This window comes from Anopheles merus, chromosome 3R (genome assembly GCF_017562075.2).
Source record: "Anopheles merus strain MAF chromosome 3R, AmerM5.1, whole genome shotgun sequence".
Lineage (NCBI taxonomy): Eukaryota > Metazoa > Arthropoda > Insecta > Diptera > Culicidae > Anopheles > Anopheles merus.
The window spans coordinates 22,054,176-22,071,547 of record NC_054084.1 but is presented as its reverse complement, the minus strand read 5'-3'; the positions used below and the strand labels follow the sequence as shown (position 1 = coordinate 22,071,547).

At 46.5% G+C, this 17,372-nt stretch overlaps 2 protein-coding genes across 6 annotated transcripts in view; one reads left to right on the top strand and one right to left on the bottom strand.

Annotated features, from left to right (window-relative positions):
- LOC121598116 (myb-like protein A) overlaps positions 1-8,063 on the top strand; it is a 37,698-nt gene extending 29,635 nt beyond the window's left edge. For 2 of the 5 annotated variants that reach the window (XM_041924704.1, XM_041924705.1), the window contains exons 3-6: positions 3,201-5,608; positions 5,930-6,029; positions 6,837-6,991; positions 7,152-8,063. In XM_041924704.1, the coding sequence (XP_041780638.1) occupies positions 3,201-5,608; positions 5,930-6,029; positions 6,837-6,991; positions 7,152-7,553 (3,065 nt within the window). In that variant the 3' untranslated portion in view covers positions 7,554-8,063. Of the gene's footprint in view, positions 1-32; positions 306-2,985; positions 3,026-3,200; positions 5,609-5,929; positions 6,030-6,836; positions 6,992-7,151 lie in introns of those variants that run through there. The other 3 variants (XR_006005518.1, XM_041924707.1, XM_041924706.1) reach the window with 3 other exon arrangements.
- A 3,120-nt stretch (positions 8,064-11,183) lies between these two features.
- On the bottom strand, positions 11,184-16,040 carry LOC121598117 (zinc transporter ttm-1-like). Its single transcript, XM_041924708.1, has 6 exons — positions 15,467-16,040; positions 13,142-13,255; positions 12,745-13,061; positions 11,938-12,679; positions 11,622-11,862; positions 11,184-11,539 (listed from the first exon to the last, which is right to left on the bottom strand). The coding sequence occupies exons 1-6, from the start codon at positions 15,596-15,598 to the stop codon at positions 11,433-11,435; spliced, it is 1,653 nt and encodes a 550-aa protein (XP_041780642.1). The 5' UTR covers positions 15,599-16,040; the 3' UTR covers positions 11,184-11,432.
- Positions 16,041-17,372: the final 1,332 nt, after the last annotated feature.

Sequence of the window (17,372 nt, the reverse complement as noted above, 5' to 3'; positions counted from 1 at the left end):
TTCCTCTAAGGTCCCGCGTGCGCCGTCCGCCGTGTTGCTCCAATGTGCGTTCGGCAGTCGGTCCGAGCGGTCGTGTAATTCTGGCGGCGAACGATCGAAGCCACACCGAAAGCAGACAGCATTATACAGTACATGCCTGCTGCCTGTTGTTGGTTGATAAGAGTCGGTGCCTGAAACTGAAAGTGAGTGAGAGTGGTTCGGTCTTGTAAGCGTGATATTACCCACCGTGTGCAGCGCAGCGTGTTCCTTCAGCCTCAAGCCCAGTGATCGGGGTGATCGACAGTTCGAGGTTTTACCAAAGAAAAGTAGGTTGGAAGAATGTGTATGTAAATATGGTTGATCATCTCTGTCGAATGATAAATAAATTGCAAAAGTGCATGCAAATCGTTCGAGATACACACACACGTACAGGCAGACGGTTGATACATGGAATGCGACGCAAATCGTTTAGTAATAAGTGGTGCTGATGCGAACGCGGCGTCATCCGTCGGCGGCGGCGGCTCCTTCCAGGCACTCTCTAGGTCCAGGGCTGCGAATTGTGTGTGTTTTTTCTGTGTTGTGTTGTATGGTTGTCCGCCAGCAAACCAGTTCGCATATGCGCGACAAGGAGAACAACGCATCACGCATAGCTGTCCGCTGACGCAACGTGTCGCAAGTGTGTTCGCGTTACTTGGTGTTTCGCGCAAAAAAAGGGTGTTAGAGTGGACTCCACAAACTGTCGCGCAAAGGCCGCTTTTATCAAGTGGCAAATTGATCATCCATCTTTTGATAATACAACACGAAATTGAGAGCAACTGTACCGTAATAAGGTGTTCAAGTGGATTATTATTGTGAAATGCAATGCTTACAATACAGCTAAGGCTAAAAAGGTTACTAAAAAGTTATATGTCATTCAAGGTTTTAGTTTGAAGTGTTTCCAACAGTGCATTTGTAAGTAGAGCATAAACAAGAGTTCGCTATGGCTCATCCGCTTACATTCAAAATTGGTGACACACAGGATGCAATTCTCCGAAAGGGGAGGTGGTGACATTAGCATGAGTCTTCCTACGTACGTGCTTTATTCTGGTGCAGCGGCCACCACTCGAACACCCACTCATTACGACGACTGCATTGCGAATCGCTCCGACAAAAAACACGTGGGCAGATATGGATCGCACTCCCCTGAGGGGGGGCTATGGCTTGCAGATTTACAGAATGATTATAATTTAAGCCCAATTGTTGCGAGAACCACCTCAATACGTGATTGCAGTGCTGTTGTTGTGTGCGGATAATGTATTAGAAAAGCTGTATTAAACTCCGGAGGGGGGGCTTTTACCTTTCCGCGCTTGTGACTAATGCAATGTGACTCAGCGGGTATTTGCCAAAGGAAGCAATAATATTGTCCCCTTTTTTTAAAAAAAAGGTACTGCGTGCTCGATCAATTTTGGGATGGTGCTGTGTACTACGATACGATTAAGCGAGATAAAGAGGAGGTCTGTGTGACGAAGTGTTACTACCACTGGGTTTGTCGGCGGGAGAAGTCGCTGTTATCATGTTACTCCAGCCAACCGAAACAGCCCGACGAGCGATGAAGGTTATGCCTCCCGCTTGTGTAAACATATTGGCTTACATTCTCCCCCCAGTGCGTCTGATTTCGTTCGAGCGGATTGCGAAGAAGAAGAAGAAGTAGAAGAGAGTAAACATAACACAACTGCATCGATGTTTTCCGTACGCGCTATCTCTCCGCATGGTGTGTTGTTATGGTACCTGTATCAGCACCATTGGCCTGCTTCCAAATGCTCTGTGTGCTCATAAACCCCCCCCCCCCCCGCTCTCCCCTCTCTCCAAGCTGATGGTTCCTTGCAGTCTGAGTAGTGAAACCACGGGAGAGTATGTTGCTGGTACTATTACGTCGAATTGAATTAGTCGTGGTTTTCTCTGCGAATCGTCGGAAAAAGGGCAAAAAGGAAATTTCATTGATAAGAATGTGGTTTAGGGAAGGAAGAATGTACTTAAGTTTTTTTTTTGTTACAAATTTACACTGATAAGAAGGTTTCAACCATATTTATCCAAAACATTAAGGTGCTGTTGTACCCTTTCAAGTACTGTTCGCGCAATTACAACGGGGTGCAGCAGCACATTAACGTACCGAAGGTTGAAAACGATCAATTGAAAGTGTCAATATGTGTGTTGCTTGCTGTCGGAGGTGCAATTTAACAGACACACTCACACACTTCACACACTTCAAGTTTATCGGTCATGAACAAAAGTGCTAAAAAAGAGAGAAACACGAGAAAATACGATCCATCGTCAGGCTCATTTATCAAAGTTACTTTCTACACATACCCCTCCTCCCGAATGCTTTATCACGCTCTGCAACACCACAAAGACTGATTGTGCGAAGCGAAGTATATGGGGGTGCATGATGAACTGTGGTTGATTGGTAATTTTGAAGGACGTTTGTCTCTCTGTGTTTGTTTGTAGCTGGCGATAAACCCCTTTCTGTAATGGTCGTAGCAATTCGAATTGGCGTTAGAGTGGCGCGCCGGCACCCTGAGAAGATCCTTGAACGTGTCCTATAGCACCAAAGGAATGCGTGCATATTGTATATAAATTTATCGTTCCCATGACCGACCACTAACAGCAGCGACCTTGTGTGTTGGAGGAGAACAACGCTTACTCGTGTGCCGTCCATCCAGAAGGTGGAGTCCTGAGAAAGCCCTTTCCAGCTGGAAAGGAAGAAAGAGCGCTTACCCACGCGCGTGTGTGCAACAGGAGGTTCCGGCTGTGGAGAGCGAAATTTACGACACCCCTGTTTGTGCTGTGCGTGTGTTCAAGCTACTGTCCTTCAGGGGAATGATTTTAATGTGGTCGCTTAACTACCCTACAGCCAGTAGCCGTACAGCGAGATGACTGTGCCGTCGTGTGCCAGCAATTGACGCGATTTACGCCTCGAGGCCGTCGCTGGGGATGTGGGAGGATCGATTTTCTTGGCCTCTTGCCTCTTGAACTTGAAAGTCGATGAGTTATGCCACGTTTTTTTGCGGTAGGTTAGGGGTTTGTAGGACGTATTCCATTCGATGAGAATCTACAAGAAATAGAAATAAATGCGTTTTTAATCGATCTGTTGAAATTAAAATAATTTGCTTATTTCTCTTACCATCAAAGTGATTGTTTCTGAGTTTTAACATTTCCTTATTATTCTTCCCTCATCCCCACAGACACCTCCGGAGAGCTGAACTTTCTAACACCGATTTCGGGCAAAGACATTACGCGCGAATTCACCGCCGGCATCAAGGAGCGTTGTATGCTACCGGTCATTAACTGCCAAGCAGTCACGAGCGTACTGGACCCGGTGACAGGACACATCAGCACGGTGCTAACGACGACCACAGCACCCAACGGCCAGCAGCAGCAGCAACAGCAAGCACTGCAACCCCTGCTAAGCGGCACCGGTGACAGCTCACCAACCGCAGCCACGAACAAGAAGCCGAGCTATCTGAACCTGGCGTGCTGCGTCAATGGGTACTCGAACCTGACGACGTACGATTCGAAGCTCCGCCAGGACATTAACAAGTCGCGCGAAGTTTCACCCAGCCGTCCGATCATCGCGACGCTCCACTACAACCGTACCGAGACCGGTGCCGGTGGGCATCTGCTGGCCGCGCCAACGCTCAGCTACGTGAGCATGAACAACACCATCAACAATAACAACAATAACAACAACAACAACTACAGCGCAAGTACAGGCGGCAACCGAATGCTCAAGATGAACGGTGCCGGTGTAGTGAACGGTGGTGCTGCTGGAAGGATGCGTGGCATGAATGGCTCAATCCTGTCACCGCCCTCGGGTGGTGGTGCCGATATGACCGACAACGTGGGGATGTTCAATGGAAATGGAAGTTTTGCCGGCAGCATGCGTACGAAGGTAATTTCCTCCCAGTCGCAGATCAGCAGTCACGCGCGGGACGAAGCGACGGCCCAGCTGCTGATGACGCCGAAGAAGAGCTTCATCCAGCAGCGCGTCGAGAAGCTGTACGGAGCGAGCGAGGTGGTGGTGCTGAACAAGCAGAACTACAGCAGCAGCGAGCGCAAGTACCTCAACAACATTGCCAACGACAACACCAGTGGCGGTGCGTCGGTCAAGCTGATCCATCACAGCAGTACGGCACAGGCTGGACAGCAGCAGCAGCACCACCATCACTCGATGGGAAATGGAACGGCCCGGAATGGGGTAGCGAATGGGGCGGCCGGCGGTCTGCACGTGACGAACGGCGGAACCAACGGCGGCTCGGTGCACGATGAAAACGGCAAGCAGCTAAACGGGGCGGCGGAAGTGAGCAACGGCAGCGACGAGGCGGACGTTGAATCGCTGCCCGTGCTGCGACATTTGCGGCCCGAATTCCGCGCCCAGTTGCAAATATTTTCACCGAAAAAGATGCCGAAACCGGCAGCACCGCCGGCGAATCGTACCACGGCCGTCAACGGCAGTGCGGCGACGCATGCGAATGGCAACACTGCGGAAGAGAATGTCACACTTACCACCGGCCCGAAACGGTACACGCAAGCGAACGGCAACAGCAGCAACACCGATCACCTCGAGCAGCAGCAGCATTCCCTGGTGCGGGAAGAGCAGGATCATCGCACGACGGTTACGAATCGATCCACCATGGTGGTGAAAAATGCTCGAATTTCTTCGCACACAACCACAACAAGCAGCAGCACTAATGGACGGACTGCTGTTGAGGAGGAGGAGGAGGAGGAGAATGCTCTGCTAACAAGCAACCATCACCATAGTAACGCTACTAGTGCACGCAGCAGTACCATCACCGAGGCAAAGCAGCAGCAGCAGCATACCACCGGCGTCGTAACGGAGCAGCATCATCACGAAACCGCGTCACAGAGCCGCTCGAGTTCTACCGACATGTCGACGACCACCACCACCACCAAGACATCGATGGCGGCGGTAACGTCATCGAAGACGGTGATAGTGGAGGAAAAGATGCGCTCGCTGGTAGTGGTGTCGCCGTCGTCGGCAACCGCGGCCGATAACGGTGTTGGTCGAATGTCGACTGCCGATGGTGGTAACGCCATTGCCACGGCCGCCGCCACTGTCGTACCTGACGAGCCAAAGCCGACGACAGTCGTCGCCGCGAGTGTGATCGAAAACGGCGTACAGAACGGTGTTCGACAGAGCAGTGACACCATCACCAACGGGCTTGAAAGTGTTGTACCTGCAGTGAGCGTGAAGAAGGAGGAAGTGCTTGTTGTTGGCGGTGGTGAAATTGTGAATTGTGATAATAGCAGTCAGTTCGTCGCGGACAATATGCGCACAGCGAACGGCGGAAGCACGGTGGTAATGGAACCGGTGGCCGCCAGCAGCATCACGTTGCCCGCGGTCGCGACGATGGCCGATTTTGTCCATCCTGTGGCGGAGGGAGGCATCCAATCAAATGGTAAACCAATCGAGGTAACCACAAATGGCCAGGGGAGCAACGACAGTAGCTTTAGTAGCAGCAACAACAACATCGTGCTGGACGGTAACCATTTCCTGCGGATCCTAAAAACTGAACAGAATCGGCTCAAAGCAATGGCTGACGAAGTGGAGCAAGAAATCAATCTGTTGAAGGTACGCATTGCGGGGGCAAGAAAGGTGTTTGAGTGATCAAGAGAGGGAGGATGTGAGTGTATTGAGATGCGCCCGGTAGTGATAACGTTGTTACACCTCATCTCTTCGTAAGGTGTTCTTTACTTCTACTTTCCATTTTCCCCCTTTTTCCGAGCACCAAACACAGACGGACGATGTTTGTCTATTTTCATTTTCATCTGACAGACATATGTATGCCGGTTCCTCTCCCAATCCACTTGCACGTTCCGCCGCTCGTCTTGTCCGCCCTTAAAGTGTATGAATTGGCAGCTGATGATAGTTCTTTTCTGATGTAAATTTTAGGCCGATGGCGTCGAGTTCGGCGAGGACATTAACGGATACATCCTGGTTGCTGTGGGCAAGGCCCGCCTGCTGTGTTCGCAAAAAATGAAACAATTTGAAGGTTAGTATTGCGTGGCGATGTTTGTTTGTAGATCTGTTTTCGCAGCGTCACGTGGCGCTAAATGTTTTTGTTTCTACCGTGGAAAAGATTATCCACAGATAAGAAAAGCTGCACGGTGTAGTAGTATTAATGCCCAGATAGTGTAGATTCGTTGGAAGTCGAATGACGCGCATGGTGTCGTTGCCTTTGAAGAGATAAATCGATCACGTTGATAAGAATTTTAATTTTGATACATGAAAACTATCTTTATTCTTTTGTTCAGGGGCTTAATCATCGCTTTTTAATTTTGAAACAATTTGTGCTTTAAAGATGGAATGTTTACATATTACACATTTCACTCACGCATAATTCGCTCGAAATGTTGTCAACGAATAGCACGAAGGGAAGGGAAAGGCAAAACAAAACATTCCATCGATCCATAAATAGATGGTCGCGCGAAAGGCGGTGATGGCCGGCCGCCACCATCAAAACAAACGCTTTCGTGCGTTGATTATTCGCTGCCGCGTGTAGGCCATACAATTATTTCCTCCTATCCTTGTTTTTGTGTGTTTCTTGTTGGGCCGGCCCGTAACGATTTTTTTGAGTTACGCTTTGATTTTTCGCATTAATTAATACAGCCGAAGGTGACACGACGGAGTGTTTGTTTCATTTAGCACCCTCACACTCGTACCGTTTTAGTAGAAAAATTGATAGGAAACGATCGTAAACAAGCGAAATACAGCAATGGAAAATAAGGCATTCATATCTAGGAAACAGACATAAACTCGAAACTAATTTCCTTTTTTGTGAATTTAATTGCTTTTCAAGATTTGTGCTACACGAACCTCAACCAATCGCCGGACGAAAAGTTCCAAACGACCGGCGAAGATTTGCGAGGCTTCTGGGACATGGTGATGCTGCAGGTAAACAACGTCGACGCTAGCTTTGCCGAAATTGATTCGTTCCGGAAAAATGGTTGGCGGGTAAGTTTTCTAGCACGAAGAGTACCGGTTCTCCTTTTTGTACTAAACTTTTGCTGTACGGAAAGGGGAGAATCGCGCGTAATTTGCGTCAAGCAAAGCACAGTTTCGTTTCATTTCCGCTCATTTTTTGATCTCCTTCTTGCTGTGTTTGTCATTGTAGAAACCAGCGCCAAAGAGTCCACCGCCACCAGCTCGCAATGGGACGGCAGGAGCGACGCGCACCAAGCTGGTAAAGCGTCCGTACAAAACCGGCGGCACAGCGAACGGTTCCACCGTGACGGACGGCAGCAACGGTGTCGAGGCGAAAAAGGCGTCCGCCGCGCTGGCGGCAGCCAAGCGGGAGGCCCAGCGGAAGCAGCTGATGGAAATGAAGCGCAAGCAGAAGCTGGCCAACAGCCAGCAGCAGACGGCGGTGGAAATATTTGCCCCGGCAAGCGACGAGCCAGCAGCGCAGCAAAACGGCGTCGGTGGTGGTGATGACAACAACTGTAGTACGGCCGTCGTCCCTCCGGTAGGGACCGCCGCAGCAGCCGCGACGACGACGCTGGTCGATACGAGTTGATCTCGTGAGACGGCAGCAGCAACAGTACGATTGCTTTAAGCTTTTTTTCCATCACTCGCGCCCCCCATACCTGAGATAGGCTCATTTCGGAGTTCAAGCTAAAGTCGAGCGAAAATTTTATCGAAAGCGACAACAAAACACACCAATACAAACTGTAGATGCTGTCTCTAGTTAAGATGAAACGCAAACGGAATCGAGCGAAAGCTAGGCGGTGTGAGGAAAATTGACCACTTGGTGGAGAGACAAGTAATGTTTTGTAAATTACTACACACACACACTGGACTGAACCTTATTTTTGACAGTTTTCGTTAAGCTATCCGGAACAGTGAAACCCGCAGCACCGATCGTCACGGCGAAAATAAATCGAAACACCCGTTCATGTGAATGCAAGACTACGTAAATACCATGATCATCATAAAAAACCCCCGTTCAATAATTTGTCCGAGCACATCACCGGTTGGTATCGCTCGGATTTTTTTTTAGTATAAAAATTCCATCCCTTCCACTGTACCCGCGATGAGATGTATGTTCTCTACCACAAGGTGGAATCAAGTTTTGAGCATTTTCATTTATCCCATTTTTGCACTAAGATTGCAGAAAATTCTAACGATCATTAAAAAAAACCGTAACAACCGTGAACTGGAGACCAGAAGGAAGCGCGTGAAGCAAGAAATATGAACTGTTGGAAAGCACGTACACAACAATGTGATTGTTTTATACATTTTTACGGTCGAATATTATAAAATTATTATTATGCCTGTTATTGTAAGTACTAGTTTTTACATGTAAAATGACACGAAAGGACTTTTTTTTTAAATCATTAAAACCAATTCACAACCCCATTTTCTCCTGGACAAAAACGTACCTTCCGTTTCCGCGTGCTGCTGCTGCACTTTGGGCACCGCAAGTCCCACTTTCCATGACCCGCGTGCAAAATGCAATCGACAAAATGATGTGTATGTGCTCAGTGTAATCAAACCTTGAAAGAGGGATGTAAAAGAAGGGACTTGGTTAGGTTTTGTGAGCTCAAGATACAAAGGAAAGACGGCAAGATAGGTTTAACCAAGGAAACAAGCAAACAAACAAACACTCTTAAAGACAAGCTCAAGTAGAAGAGCCCCCTCGAGCAGAAGAGGTTTTAGTAGCAGAGTTTAGGTGTACGTTCTCTTTGCTTTGCCCTATCGCATCTCGGTCGTACTACGCACGCGTGTTAACTATTAGTTTTTTAAAAGCCACGACTCACACGTTGAATATGAAACCGACACAACCATACTATACTATACTACTACTAAAATGTACATGCAGTGGAGCTACACAAACACAAAACTGCGAAACCAGCAAATCGAAATGTAAGATGAGAAAGAATCTCTATTTATTAACAAACAAAAAAAAGAAGCAAACAATCGAACATCATTTATCTAGTTCTATTATCGCTGCTTATATTACTCTATTATTAGCATCCACTACTACTATTATTATTATTGCAGCGCGCGTGCATAGCTGTTGCTTTTACACGCTCTCCTCTCTTGTTGAAACTAGTGGCGAAAGAAATCCAACTTCATCCCCCTCCAACAGACATGAGTTGCTTTTGCATTTTGTGGCACTGGCGGTAGTGGTGGTGATGATATGGCGAGATATGTACAAGAGTTTTACAACAGTTTTTCTTCCAATTCGAAGAACGCCTGCCGGCCGTGGAATGGACAAATCTTTGTAGATAATAGATTCTGCGATTATTTTCCACTTGTGAGCGCAGGCCGATTACTTTCACGCGAGCTTAAATTGCCTTCCGTTTGCGAATTGCCTATTACCGTTACTACTACACTATTACTGCTGCGGCTGGCTAGTAGCCGCCCGATCGGTTCATGATATAGCACATTTGTATTTTGCTACACGTTGCTTAACATAAACAGTCTTATTCTACTACTGCTTAACAGTTTCGTTAGCTTTTTTAGCTTCTTCCGTAGATACCTTTCCTTTGCATAAAGCCTTAATTACACATTTATGATATGCAAAATAGGTGTGATAGCAGGTGAAATTCGAATGAGAGCGAATTAGATGGACACATTTTTGAAGCATTTGTATTTTTTGACGTTTAGAGACGTGGAGAAGCAGCAGCAAACGAAAGAATGAAACAAAATCGAGATAAACACACAAACATATTGCGTTAGCGAAAATTTATCCACTGAGCAAGAGTGCCTTATTGAAATCGTTCTTTGACCAAAAGAAAGCAAACTTTTGATGCGCGCATTATGAGTACAAAACAAAAAATAAAGCATTTTTTTGCGGTTCCCCTCTTTTTCCTTAAAAAAACATACTATTTTTGGTTTTTATAGTTTTTGTTTTCTTTGCATGAAATAGTGTGAATTCATTCTTGTAAAACGTTTGCTATCCATTTTTACCGTTTTGCGGGAACAGCTGTTATTTATGTTGAGAAACTAAGACTCTCTCTTTTTGCGTTTTGTTTCATTTTCTACGCCTCCAGTCACTCTCCAACGTGACACGTTGATAGTAAAATGCATCATACAAAGCGGATCATAAAAACGAAACTATATGCTTTGTGATGCAGTGGCTCAAGAAACGATTATTTAAGCGATCTAGATGAAGAAAGCATACAAAAGTCATTACACCTTAAACAACAGTATATGGAGTGTTGTAACCGTGCACACAGACACACACGCTATATGTATCCCTGTCGCGTCCCAGCAAAGTATGTATGATGTGTGTGTGTTAAAAAAAAAGATCGGTGTTAATCCAACACCTACAAGCAGTAGAGGAAGTGCGTTGTGAAGTTAGTAAACAACGAGGACCCAATTAAGCTTGAACTAAGGTGGATGGGGGCGAACTCAGGGAGCGCTCTCCCTGGACGATACGTAGTGACGCTTCGGTGCGTTTATTTTTCGATTTGCGCAATTTTTTTGCACATTTTACTGAACTCAAAAACGTAGCGCTGCAGCTGCAAAACGACGGTCGTAGGTCAAATATATAGAAATGTCCAACAAAAAGAGAACACTATTATAATAGTAAAGCAACAGCAAAAACAAGTAAGGAGCGATAAAAAACATTTAAAAAAAAGCGGTAGGATAAATTGAATTACATATAAACACAAGCACGAAGTAAACGAACTTATTATCGAGAATTATAATAGAAATTTGAAATTGAAACAAAGGCAAAGCATGCAAACAAAACCACCAATATATTAACACGAATTGTAATTTGCGATAACTACACAACCCACGTACACATGAAAGCGTTCAGCGGAAGAAGTCTTTGAACTTTTGAAGCAAAAATTACCTATTTTAATGTAATAAAAAAAAAACCCTCCTCACACACCAGAAACACATTTGAAGAGCACTCCCGCTTGGGAGTGGGGCAAGGTCAAAACACGTATTTAGGATTAGTATATGCTGCAGCTTTCTAGCTGCGCGCTTGATATGATGAAGCCGGTTATGGTGCTCTAGACACACAAACACACACACACACACAACAGAGTCTCGAGGGAAACGTGTAACACATATTTAAAGTATATAAATCGGTTCCTTTTCTGTTTGGCTTATGTGTAGATGTCAGCAAAACTATAAATGCGTCAAAATCGAATTGATTTAAATAAATCGTTCAAACATTACGTCGTTTATTTGTTCACTCAATGTTTAAAACTAACTTTTATTTAGCCTTTTTTGCTTAAATCCCTAACGATGACTTGTTCTTATAGACTGGAAGTGACTGCGACCTTTTTTAAAACCTATTAACACAGCGCATTTGTGCAGTGACCAGAAAGTATTGAGGATCGCTTCTTGCACGGACGGCGGCAGGGCTGTGAAATCACAATTGTGTGTGTGTGTGTGTTGATGTGTTGGCAGGCGAAGATGGTGATCACCTTTTCTAAAAGTGCATCTTCTCGATCTGCACCGTGCTGTGCTTGATGCGGAAATCGTGCCGCGCGATGTGATCCGCCGTGGCAAGAATTTCCGAAGCGTTCGCTAACGGATCTGGTGGAAAGATGGGAGAAAAAAGACATGCTAAATTGCTTGCTCATGGAATGAAGCGAAAAACGCCCTCCCAAATACGTACCGATCATCAGATGCACCGTCATCACATTCCACGCGGTCGAAACGCTCCACACCCGCAGATCGTGCACCATCTTAACGCCCTCGATGTAGGCCAGCTCGGCGGAGAGCCGCTCAAGCGACACGTCCACGGGTACGGCATCCACCAGTATGCGCATCGAATCGCGGAAGATACGAACCGTCGTGACGAGCACGATCAGCGAAAACACGAACGTACAGATCGGATCGAACGCTTTCAAGTGAGGCTGTGGACGACGAAGAACCGGGACGCGTAAGTACACTCCGAAGAACCGGGCATTCGAATAAAGCTCAACACTTACCGCAAATTTGATCACTATTGCAGCTACCAGCACGCCAATGCTTTGTATGAAATCGCCGATCACGTGAATGATGGCCGCTCGAACGTTCAGATTACTGCTGTCATCCTGCACCACGTCCTCCGCACAATGCTGCTCCTGATGATGATGATGACGATGATGCGCATGAAGCTCTGGAAAGGATGCATCCAACCGGTCGCCTCCGCGCTCCTCATCCTCACTGTGCCCCCGGGTGGAAGATTCCGGATCGGTGCTGATCCGCGAGTACGCCAGCTTGCTCGAGCTGATCAGATCGGGCGAGTTCAACCCAGCGTCGATGCTCATCCGATGTCGAACGCTTTCCTTGTGCAGCTTCAGCCGTGCGTTGGTGAGAATCGTGTCCAGACTTGGCCGCTGTTTGTGATCGGTGAGGGCGAACGAGTTGTGCCGGCTGTTTTGACGCGACGATAGTGGACTCCCTGTCTGCGGGCTCGGTGGATAGTTCGGGATGACGAGCTGTTCGAGCTTGTCGCACTTTTTCTCATCGCACGATTGGGCGCGAAGCATCCGACGTGGTAGCGGCGAGCAGGACCTTGACAGTGAGAGGCGTGTTGCGATAAGCTGAGGAGTTTTCGACCGTGGCCGAGAAATGTGACTGTGGCCGTGGGAATGGCTGTGCGAATGATGACCATGTCCGCCATGGCTGTGACCGTGGCTGTGGCTGTGTGGCACCACACTGCAGGACCCGTGTAGAATGAATGCCGTCCTGTCGGTGGGATTAGTAGTAATGAGTATAAGAGCGCCACCCCGTCAGTGGATCACAACACTTACGCAATATTCATTACGACGCCCAGGATCGCCACAATGATCATCGTATCGGCGTCGATCTCGTAATCTCCCTCGATCAGTCGATTGGCGGACATGACCACCAGCACGGCGGTCAGGGCCCAGATGCCGAAGATGGACAGCAGTGCACCGAGCACCTCGACCCGCCGATAGCCAAAGGACATCCGGGCGTCGGCCGGTCGGTTCGAGATCCAGATCGAAATGATCGCAATCACGAAGCTGATGCAATCCGAAAGCAGGTGGGCCGCGTCCGTCATGATCGCTAAGCTGCCGGACAGGTATCCCCCAACGAATTCTGCTGTCTGCCATTGAGAAAGAAAGTTGATTTGATGAGACAGGAATAGATATTGTGCAAATATTCGTAAGTAACACTCTTCCTTACCATAAACGCTACCGTAAACAGTGTGGCCCACATAAGCTTTCGCTTCTCTGCCTTGCCATAGGACTCGTTGGACGATTGTGCTGCCGATGTGAAGAGACAGTCGGGTTTGGAAAGCTGCAGAATAAATTTAGATTAGTTTTCCAAAACCATTATCAATGACGCACTCGAGATGATGGCTAGAAATTCCGAAGACACACATGCATAGCGTGGTCGTTTTATAAAAAGCCCAGAACAACATCCGGTGAGATATGGTGCTAATCGTGTCGACTAATAGCAGATTGGAGATGAATTGTGTAAGTACACGCATTAAACGTTTGGCACACACAGGAGCTTGAGGAGTGGTCTCCAATTAGCACACAGTGTGACACTGGGACAAAACGCGTGACTTGGCAATTCCACAATGGAATTGTGATCTGAAGGCAGGTTTGCCCAATTTCCGGATGAAAGCAGTTAATGCGCCCTTCCATAGATATATGCAGGATGACGGTCAGGGCTAATTGTTGACCGTGGTCTTGTTTTTTCCAATGTCCCAATGGTGGTCCCTAACTGTTGTGATACGCCTTGCTTTGACGTAGTTTGATCGTAGCTCCTGATCGTAACCTGATCTTCGAAAGGTACGCAAGCCAGTGTGCTCCACTTGTAAATTAATCTCCAGGGGCATCGTCACCAGCGATTGGGGGACTCTCTTTTACGTCTTGCCGGTGTTGATGACGCCGGAGAAAGATAGGAACGTCTGTGTAATCGTCTGCTGTTACCAACTCCGTGCCGTGTAAGCGGGAAGGATCGGTTGTATTCCCTACTCCCGCAGCAGGGGCTGGCGGAAATTGGTGATAATTTTGGCACTCTTCTTTCTGTGTGAGGTTGCGCCGAGCCGGCAAAAGATGTTGAAGTAGCTCGCGTTTTATCTTCTTTATTCGCTCATTTGTTTACCAATTCCCAATCAAGGACATCACAGAGTAAACGCGCGTGAGCGTTGGCAACGAAGCATGGGTTGAGCGATCGACGCTCCTCGAAGAGTGTGATCTTCGGCGTGTGGTTTGCTTTGAAATTCTGAAATTTCATTAGAGCAAGTTCATTTACAATTGCAGCACTTTGTTGCAATGATAGTAGGAACAGTTTTACTGTTTGTTTACTCAACACCGTTTATAATAAGTTCTCACGATATGCTTAAGTCCTGTATTGGCTGGATACTACAATAGTATATCAAGAATGCAGTTAAGTTTATCCCAAAACATTCAAATCCACCAAATTGCTGCCGCCCAATAGAGAAAGATATTAAGCGATAATGGATCAGAAATAGGGGAAAAGGGAAGCAGTAACCAAGGACGAATGTAGAATTGGTGGAATTTACTGGTCAAAACGGCAGGTTTGATGGTAGTCTAAGAACTCCTTTCATTTTATGTACTTTTCTATCATTTTTAGAAAGCATTTAAATTGGAATAACAGTATAAACAAGCTACATTAGTTACCAAGTGCCCTCTTTCTACATGAACCAAGCTTTACATGGGAAAAATAAACATTCCAAAAACCTCATAAATGTGGTTAAAAACGTCTCTTATCGTTAGAGGAACATCAACAACCACGACGTGGTTTAGTTCTTCCATCAATTGCTATAAGACCCCATATGTAAGACTGCCCTTACAATCCCAAAATCAAAACGCCAACCGTTAGTTTACAGCAGCTCTCATTCCTAATTCCCTCATGCTGCCTCTAATGATCGCGTTACCACCGATGCATTATAAGGCGAATAATTTCAATGGAACGCCTAAGAGGGTAACACTTCAACCTCAACCAAAGGTTTATCACGCACCCAGCTGAACGTGAGGGGGGTAATTCCATCCCCACAACACCACCACCCACTCTTCGATGTGCTTCGTTTGTAAATTCAGACACACACACATAAACTCCACTCTCTAACGCCGTGGGCTCCAAATTGTTCGTACATAATAGTGACATTTTGGTTCATTATCGTTCGTTCGGTGTTTTGGCTACGCTATGCTACTACAAATTGGGACGCCTGGAAGATACACACACGTAAACAAACACGAGGTTTTACACGATTGCGAGACTTGATTGTTTTTTTTCTCTCTTTCTTGTAATCTATTTTTTTTTGTTTCACTTATCACTTGTCAATTGTGTATGAATTGGCTGTCGCCCTATCATACACCCCCCCTGCCTTATTGATGGCACGTTATGATCACGAGAAGAGGGTTGGTGGGGGGTTAAGTATCACGATAGGCCACTTTCGATTAGATAGTGGTTCTTCAGCTAAGCTTAAACTCTCCCTCTGGCCGGCCCCCCTCTGGATTGTTGGGGTTTGCTTACATTTGTGATGCTTTGTAGCAGGTGTTGGCGGCTGCCGCTGCTATTACACTGTTGCAGCTCGAGATCGGACAGATCGTGATGATCGTCATCTTCCGGTTCCGAGTGTATGCTCACTTCGATGTAGCTCGTCATTTTGCTGCGCCGAGCAGAGTTAAAACAATCGTCCGGATTGGGGGAAATACCGCAGATAATTTGGACACTGATAGCAAAAAGGGAGCCCACCTCTCTAAATAGGCTCACACGACCTTCAACACTTTTCGATCGCACATGATCTCCCGAGCACTGTCGTGATTTTTGTTGCGTGGGATCTAGCACACACGTGTTCACTATTATTCTGCACACTGCAGCACCTGTTTGAGGGTGGATTTCTTCGCCAGCCAAATTGATCCCCAGGCTAACCACTTGCTTTGTTTTCGTGCGGATGTGTGGCAACTACTAGCGCGGTTCCGGCAGCAGCACTTGTTTCACCATGGTACCACGACGGAGACGACGACGACGACGACCTCACTCAGCTGACGGCGGAACGACAATAGCGGGTCCCGCTGGGTTCTGATATAATTTTTATATTCCCCACACACAACCGTGCGCTCGTGTGGGGGTTCGTGAGTTCGATGTGTGTATTTGACGGTTCGTGCCTGTGGTTTATGCCCCGCCGAAAGACGGTCGGTCGCATATCAGAGGGTTGAAGTGAAGCAGCGGTTTGGTAAGCGGAATGTGATAACAGTTTGTACCAACAGCCCGGTCATCCGGGCTCTAGTGTGGTGTGGCGTTGGTGTCGCATCTCTTCTCGGTCCGTTCGCTCGGTGGCGTCTCGAAACGGTCGGGATCATTGCGGGATTTTTGTTTTGTCTTCTTCAACACGGTCCAGTTCAAACTACAACGCCCGTTCTGCACGCTTTGTTGGCTTTCGCTTTTAGAACAATGTGCTTACGGTCAATATTGAAGCACGCGGTTAGGGCGGTTGTCTGTGATTGTGCTTGTATTGAAAACCGAACCGAATCGTTCGTTGAATGTGGTTCACGTTTCAGTAAACTGATGACGTAGTGAGGTTCGCAGGACGACATGCAGGATTGGGCAAATAAAAAACAGGAAAATTAAGTCGTTCGCTCAAGAGAATTTAGCAAACGGTGCTTAGTTTGAAGCTCACGCTCGAAGGTATTCAAGCCGCACGCTTCCGATCAATGGTTAGTGGGGATCTTCCGCGATCGTTTTTCGATTGATTTTAGTTTATAGCGCCGCAGTAGTTTTTTTTTTTGACGATTTTATGCAAATCATGGTAATAATCAATTAAGCATTAATTATTCCATCAAACACTGTGCCAGACAAGCACGCCCAGAACAAAACAACGCTGTAGTTTTATTGCTAAGCTAGCTAATTATGATATTTGCTTATTCGTACCAAAAATGAATAATCTCAACAGCAAAACGACAACTGACAAATGAACATAATTCCACGATTGATTTGAAAATAGGTGAGAGCGTGAGAGCGTGAGATTCTCACTGTGGTTTCCTGCTTGCGGACACGATCATGCACGATCGTGCACTGTGGACCCGTGGATATCGTTCTTTGGACAAATTGTTAACCTTAATGTTATAGCGAACATCGGTAGTAGTTTGCTATAATTATAGCATACTGCAATAATAAGCCTTTTTAATTCTAACTTTTAAATTTCATTTTTAATTTGAATTCTACATTGAAATTCTGCTCGTAAAAAGGGAGAAAGAAAAGCATTTCAAACATAAAATATTCCTGAAGTCTTTTTAAATTTGAATTTGAATTTTGCGGTGAGATTTATAGCTCTAGCTTTGTATGCTAATTGTTCAGTTCTTCCTTTCCCTCTTTCTTTATGATGTATTGGAACATATTGAAGTATTAAACGTTTTATTGTTTTCCATTACATCCAAAT